Source organism: Physella acuta, unplaced genomic scaffold (assembly GCF_028476545.2).
Source record: "Physella acuta isolate Inbredline_101_S28 unplaced genomic scaffold, ASM2847654v3 ptg001133l, whole genome shotgun sequence".
Taxonomy (NCBI): domain Eukaryota; kingdom Metazoa; phylum Mollusca; class Gastropoda; family Physidae; genus Physella; species Physella acuta.
In genome coordinates, this window is record NW_026732650.1 from 667,501 (window position 1) to 675,390 (window position 7,890).

The window sequence follows — 7,890 nt, forward strand, 5'->3', positions numbered from 1 at the left end:
TCCCTGAGTCAACCCAGCTCTGATGGGTAACATACTGACGTTAGGGAAGTAAAAGTGACTGCGGAAGTTACAGAAACAGGTGAACTCTACTTCACTTACCCTATAGATCGTTTGGTTCGATAAAGAAACTTTCGTTAAATAAGTCATCAATAAATACTACATAGTTAGTTCCTATTTACGAATATTCTGGTCAACACTTTACGAGTACAAAACACATCAAATAATTTAAAGACTGTACGTATTGTTATTATTAACAAGCTTTAATTAATAACCGTAAAGAATGATAAACACATAAAATATTTTTTCAGTGTTTGTACTTATATTATTAACATTGCCGTTCTTTGTGTCATTGTTTTTTTTACATATGTACATAAAACACATAGTATATGTTACTTTGTTCACATACAACTGAATTTTCCTTAATTTATAAACAAACATATTTCAAATATTAGTTATTCTATTGCAAATACACACAGGTGATAACTGACAATAATTGTATTCACTTTGCCCGACAGTTAAACCACATACGAAGACACCCAATCATGACGTAATAACAATATATCTCTTTATGACGTTTTAATGAAGCGCCAAGCGCAGTCACCATGATATCACATATGGCCTTGGCAAAATGATAGTAAGCCAAAATCACATTGGTATTAAGGTTAGACAGTATGGTTATAGGGCTGGTAAGTAGGTCACCAACCAGTGCTACGGCTTAATAAAACCTGCATGAGCCATAGAACTGGTTGGTGACCCACTTACCAGCCCTATTCGTCAAGACCAAACGTAAAATCAGTAGGCTACACCTAGCAAATCACAATTTCATAACATCCATTACAACAACTTTACAGTCCACTCACTATCAGTGTTTCTTCCAGACTTTTTTCTCCGAGGGGGTACTTGATATTTCCGGGTGGTGGGGGGGGGGTCTACATTTTCCAGGGGGGCGGACACTAGTAAAAGTATGTTTATGATATAAAATTCATCTCGTTCGGGGGGGGGGGGGGGGTAGACTTTCTTCGAAGTGATGGCTGGAAGAAACTCTGCTCACTACTACATTTGGATTAAACACAACATCCAGACACCAAAACAAAATCTTGTTCACCGACTGGCAACAAAAATAAAAGAGCGATTAATAATCATGGCTTAAATCATAGACTAGATGCATTCGACTGTAACTATTTAATCTCAGATTAGTTTTTACACAAGTCTAAAAATATAACAAAATGTGAATTAAATAAGTTAATTGTATAAAAAAACTAATCAAACATCATAGGGTTTTTGAAGAGTCAGTCCAGATCCCAGAAGCATTAGTTAAGTTTGTCAATCTACTCTTTTCCTGAACGTCAAATTTACAATCAGGAGGAAACTTGTCAGCAAAATACTTAAAATAACAAATCAGGCAGATATTGAAATTTTTACCGCAATATTCTGGTTGTATATTATCTTTAATGAATTTCGCCCTCCTTTCCTCTAACTTTTCTTTTGCGTGCAGCATTGGCCTCCCTTCTTCTCGCTGCTGTCTCCGGATCTAGATTCGCTCTTCTGCGTCTTTGAGCTAAGGTATTTGCCCACCGCCTCGCTTCTGCAGCTTCTGGAGTCTCTTCCTCTCTAGCTTTTCTTCTGCGTGCAGCATCGGCCTCCCGTTGCCTCGCAGCTGTCTCTGGATCTAGATTCGCTCGTCTGCGTCTTTGAGCTAAGGTGTTTGCCCGCCGCATCGCTAGTAAAAATTCTGAAGGTTCATCATCTCTTCTGCACCTACCACCACTGGCCTCTGCCTTCCGTCGTGCTAAAGCCTCTTCTGGCATCTCCATAATATGTCTCTTTAAGTAGTTGCGATTTGCTTCTGTTTCCCGAATCCTAGCCTTAGATACTTCATCTAGTTTAGCTTTCCATCGGGCCTTCCTTTCTCTTGCCTTGCGTCTTTTTCTCTCTAGTTTACTCTCAGGTTCCAGTTCTGAATCAAATGTTTCCATTTCCAACACAGGCAAATCACGACTAGTCTTTAAAATTAGTGTCGTACTCTATACTTGTAGATCTATAGAGAAAATAATTATTTAAATATGAACATAAAGAGTCAGAGAAATACTTTAATAATGTGGAGTGGAAAGTGAGGGTGATGATTATCATCCTTCACGTGCAAAATATTTTCAGTCACAGCATTAATGTAGTGACAAATTCACAAATTATGAATTATTGAAAAGTAGAAAATAAAACAACTATATCGTGTGTCGGCTAGTTAGAATTAATAGGCCTAGAAACTGGAGACTAATATATGCTATAATAGTTACCTCTAAAATACAAATATAGGACTTTTTTGAAAAAATTGATTTGTTATGTAATACAGAATTAATACAAAAAATAAATAAATTGGTCTGAGTTAGTAGGCCTGCACACTAACACTACTGTTATTAATAAAATTAATAAAAATTAATAAAAAGAAATTGGTATTAGTTGTGTCATACCACATCAGTTTACATATAATATCTTTTTATTTGAATAACTTCAGTAACTATAGAATAGCAATATTGTTAAAATAACAGCATTGATACTAAATTCAATTTCAAATTGTGTTGTATTGAAGAAGAATGTAGTTGTTTTTTTTTTTTTGACAAATTGTATAGGATGTAGGCAGAGGCGTCGCGAGGCGGGGGTGTGTAACGCACCGGGTGATACCATTTAAGGGGTTGACACAAAGACAAAAAATTGCAAAATATATAAAAGTAAAATGTTTTTCGCCTGTTCAGTTAATAAAAAATTAGCGTTTAAAAGTCTTTAATATACACATTGACCATCTCAACAATAATTAAACACACACACACATATATATATGTATGTATATATATATATATATATATATATATATATATATATATATATATATATAATTTCTCCCACCCCCCCCCCCCGTTTTGGTGTGTGTAGCTGGGAGGGGGGGGGGTTACAACATGAAGTGCCACACCGGGTGACACCCAACCTAGCGACACCAGTATTAGAGTTAAGAGTGGGGCATCTTAGTAACAATTTACACAGTAATACATATAAATTTTGTTTAAGACTTAGTGTCAGTGTAATACTGTAACAGACGCTACTCTAGTCCAGATTCTAGATCTAGAAATAGCTCATCTAGTCTGGAATGTAGCAAAATCTAGGTGTAAATATAGCTACACCCAGTTATTTAGTAGGCCTTGTACCATGGTTATTAGATCTCGAGTTTAGATTTAGGGATAGGCTTAATTGATAATTTTCAAATTGGACCTAAAGTAATTATAGATTTAATGGCTAGTTTTACTTACAACTTTATTTACATTTTTGTTTGGCTTATTATGTTTAAAATATGAGCTGTGATTATAAGAGAAAGGGGTAGGCATGGTTGAGCCAGTAAAGCCCATGGCTGCTAAACCAAAAAGTCTCAAGTTCAAATCCTCAGGTAGATGAAGCTCGAAAGCTGGGGACAGCAACTCTTCAAGGAAAGACAACTCTCAAATCAAACAACTACTGCCTTGTAACTTTGTTCTTGGTTACACAAAGGGTATGGAAGCAAATCTTAACAGAAAAGCAGGCTGAAATCAGAGTCAATGGCCTATATGGCGCATAACAAGTTGGCATGTATACTTAATTGTGTTGGGGGAAATCTCTACCAACACTAAGAACACAGAAGAAGAAAAAAGATTATAAGAGAAAATTCTGAGTATAAATATTGTGTGTACATCCATTTTTCAGATTACCTGAATTAAATCAGTGCATATAGACCTCTAGTAAACACAGAAGAAAGTACCCTACACAAATTCCAGGATATCTTAACAGCGAAGCATAAGAAATCAAAATGTGTGCTATAATGAAGAATTCATATAAGACTGTAATTTGTGAATAACAATATTTGATGCAAGAACAAAAATTAAATTCCCCTGATACTACTGGGTAACTTATAAATCAAATGCCTTTACATTTTAATACTGAGAAATTAATTTTTTGAATTAAAATAAAAATTGAGTTTTTCTTAATTACTTTATGTTGAATATTTTTTTTGTTTTTTGATTGTTTGTGTTAATGTTAGTGAATGAAGGTATTGTAAACAACAGTGAGAGTTGTAAAGTAGTAAAGTTTCAGCTTCAAACCTGTTAGGCCACGGAGCAGGAAACATGGAGTTCACTGGTTTCTGTGAATTCAGCAAATGAAGTGATGATGTGGTCAGCACTATCTTCAGCCGCCTTTACTTTCCTAATATGAGTTAGATACCCATCAGTGCTGGGTGGACTCAGGGACTTTCTTCTGACTTGAGCCTGGATTTGAACTTGTCACTTTTGGGATAACAGTCTAGCGTCAGTATGAGTTGCTTCAGACAAAATCTGAAAGTAAAAAAACACTGTTTAGTTTTTAAAATCATTACACTAACACACACAGACAAAAATGGTATTGAATTAACACAATAAAAATAAAATAACTTTTAATAATTGATAAATGGACATATTTAGGATATCTTAGCTTACAGAAATAAAAAGTACAAGTACATGTAATGACTGTAAATAACTATTGAACATTTCTAGTTAATATAAATATATGTTTACAATGAAATACAAATATTAAGTTGGGATATAGGCCTATTGTTCAAGTAGTAGAGCACATTAATGCTAATCCGGAGAAGTGGTTTCAGGGCTCAAGTTCACCAAGCCTTATAATTAACTGGCTAGAGGTACTGACATTAAATGTTAACTACACAACTGCTTAAGCAGCCTAAGTCTAAGTAAAAAAAAATAAGACATTGTTATTACAATCGTTATTACAAGTGGAATACATTTCATCTGTGGTGCAATACTTAAACAATAAAAATTAATATTAAATTATGTAAACAGAAGTTTCTACAAAGTAGGCCTTGTTAATAGACAGTATTAGTATCAAGTATCTAGATAGATCTTTATAATGATTTAACTGTTAAAGTTGGTGCTTTTTTTTTTAAATCATGGAATTTAATTTTCCATTTTAAATTAAAAGCTCAATGACACTAACCCAAAGAAACAAACCTTATTAAAATTAAACTTATTAGGCACTAATATTAGATTAATCCAATATTTTAGGCCCACTTATTAGATCTAGTACTTGAATCAAATTTTGAATTTCTAGCGCTACACCTAATAGACCTAGAATTTAATATAGTAATACTGGTACACTAGTATCACTTGTCTATAAGACTATAACTATAACTGTTTAACTGTATAACTACATCATGACTAACTACTAAGCAGACGACTAATAATTATTAGTAATTACGTTTATTAGGTTGAATGTGTAATAATATCAAGTGTAGCCTATATATTTCTAGAAGCTAGAAAAAGTATTACGACCAAAAATTCTTTTAAAAAATGCCTCATTTATTTTAATTAATAAATTGGGGCTTAGTAATTATAATGTAAAAAAGGCAAATCTGGTATTCTATTGTTTTTTGTGCGTAAAATCGGCGGAGGCTAGTAATGTGTGAAAAATTTGCCTCATTGTTAAGGCTTAATTATATTAATAGAAGTATATTCAATATACTTCTATTAATATAATTAAGCCTTAACAATGAGGCAAATTTTTCACACATTACTAGCCTCCGCCGATTTTACGCACAAAAAACAATAGAATACCAGATTTGCCTTTTTTACATTATATAATATTTGACACAAATATGTCACAATATAATATTGTGACATATTTGTGTCAAATATTATAGATAACTGAATAATAAACCAAAATCAATAACTAAATATATCAACAGCAGTGTTTGCGAGCAGGATTTGCTATATAAAAAGCGGCCTTCTGTAAGTTAAAGTGGTTTCCCCTAAATCTCTAACTATAATTTTACCAAAAAACAAAAAAACAAACTTAAACAAGATGGCTGCTCAAGTAAATGAGCTTGTTTGCATCTGATGAAAGCATTGCTAGTCTTTATTTTTTACTGAAAAGTTTTAATACAATTGTTTAAAAACAGGTACATTAATGAAACTTTAAAACATTTTGTAACTTTCAAAACATAAAATCTCCTAAAAATGGGAAATAATTACTAAAAAATAATGAGTCACCTTTTTTTCACATTACTAGTCTCGGCCGGTTTTACATACTTAAAACGATAGATTACGCCTACCCAATTTTTTTTTATTTGCTACGTTATTTAATTTTAGCTATTTACGCCTAAATTATAATAATATTAGGCATATACAAACTAAACTTTCTAAAGAAAAATATTATTAAATGGTTCAGTTTTATAACTTATAGATCGGTAGCTAGTCAATAGTGACTCAATAGACTGGTCTAGTTGTCGGCGTGGTGGAGTCGGTAAAGCTCATGGCTACTAAACCGAGTGTCTCCAGTTCGAATCCTCAGGCAGAAAAAAGTGAGGCTCAAAAGCTGGGGACAGCCACTTTTCTAAGAGAGACAACTGCTGCCTTGTAGTTTGTTCTTGGTTGGAAAAAGGAAGCAAATCAAAAACAAAAAGCAGGCTGAAATCGGAGTCAATGGGCCTCAAAGGTGCATAACCAGTTGACATGTATCCTTAATTGTGATGGAGGCATGGTCGAGTCGACAAAAGATCATGGTTGATAAATTCAAAAAAGGATCGAGTTCAAACCCTCTGGCAGATAAGGCTCGATCCCTTCCAACACTAAAAATTAAGAACGAAGAAGAAGAACAAGAAGAATCTGGTCTAGCCAATCGTAAATTAAATTTTATACTGACAGTGTGGGCCAGAGTAATAGTAACTAAGAAAAAATTAGAGCCCTAAATACTAAATACAGTAATACTACAGTAGTAGGCCTTAAATACAATAAATAGTATTGATAAGTATTGTCACTAGATCTAAATTAACTTAAGCACTATTATTTAGACTATTAGAATTTCAATTTATTAGATCTAGATTTAGAATCTAGGCTAGATCTAAATCTAGATTAAAATTAAATGATGAATTTAGAATTATTCAGAATCTAGATCAGTGGTGTAGCGAAGTCGGGAGTCACCAGGTGCGGCACTTAATGGTGTCACCCCCCCCCCCCCCCCCCAGAGGCGTAGCGACTCTTCCCGGGGACAAACTTTCAATTTTCGATTTGCGACCCCCCCCCCTCAAACTTTCAATTTGCACTCCCCTTGAACTTTCGATTAGCACTCCCCCTCAAACTCTATATTTGACTATTTTTTGCCTTGGTGTCACCCCCCCTAAATGGTGTCACCCGGTGCGGTCCGCACCCCCCCCCCCCCCCTCGCTACGCCTCTGATCTAGATTATTTTTATAACTTAACTATAACTATAAAAACTAACTAGGTACAGTATTCTGACATTTTTAAGTATTTTTTTAGGTAGGCCTAGATCAAGAATAATCAAGATCTATATAAAATTTAGAACCCTAAAAAGTAAAAACTGTACTAGAATTCTAGATCTAGAATTCTAGATCTAGAATCTAGATCTAGATCTAGGTCTAGAAATTAAAACTCCGATGCTGCCCATACGCCGCCACGGCCAACGGTTTTATTTAATTTATTATTTATTTAATATTTATGCTACATTTAACTAGATCTAGATCTACATAAAATTCTAGTCATTTCAAGTTCTATCATGCTAAAATACAAGCAAATCCTTTACCTAGATTCAATCTAGATCTAGATCTAGATTCAAGATTTCTATGTTGAAATGTTTTGATTTTAAAACTTCAGTTTAAAGCGAAAAGCGAAAGTAGCTTTCCTAACTTTAAATAAAAAAGATGTACCTAATAAAAATGATATAGATTTACATTTGCTTAAAAAAACGCCAACTGGCATTGGCAAGATTGAGTTATAACTGAACTTCAACTGGGGCAAGTGAAAACACACAATTTATAAATTTAAAATCTTTAGCATGTTTAGGTGGCTTCTACGATCACAATCC

At 33.8% G+C, this 7,890-nt stretch overlaps 1 protein-coding gene across 2 annotated transcripts; it reads right to left on the bottom strand.

Moving 5' to 3' along the window:
• Positions 1-1,008: 1,008 nt before the first annotated feature.
• Positions 1,009-7,677, bottom strand: LOC131956203 (uncharacterized protein C05D11.13-like). 2 transcript variants are annotated; one of them, XM_059320621.1, is made up of 3 exons: positions 7,609-7,677; positions 4,119-4,349; positions 1,009-2,038 (listed from the first exon to the last, which is right to left on the bottom strand). In XM_059320621.1, exon 3 carries the CDS (start codon positions 1,974-1,976, stop codon positions 1,449-1,451), a length of 528 nt encoding a protein of 175 aa, XP_059176604.1. In that variant the 5' UTR covers positions 1,977-2,038; positions 4,119-4,349; positions 7,609-7,677; the 3' UTR covers positions 1,009-1,448. The 2 variants fall into 2 exon arrangements, with proteins under 2 accessions (XP_059176604.1, XP_059176605.1); XM_059320622.1 differs by lacking the exon at positions 7,609-7,677 and adding an exon at positions 5,022-5,117.
• Positions 7,678-7,890: the final 213 nt, after the last annotated feature.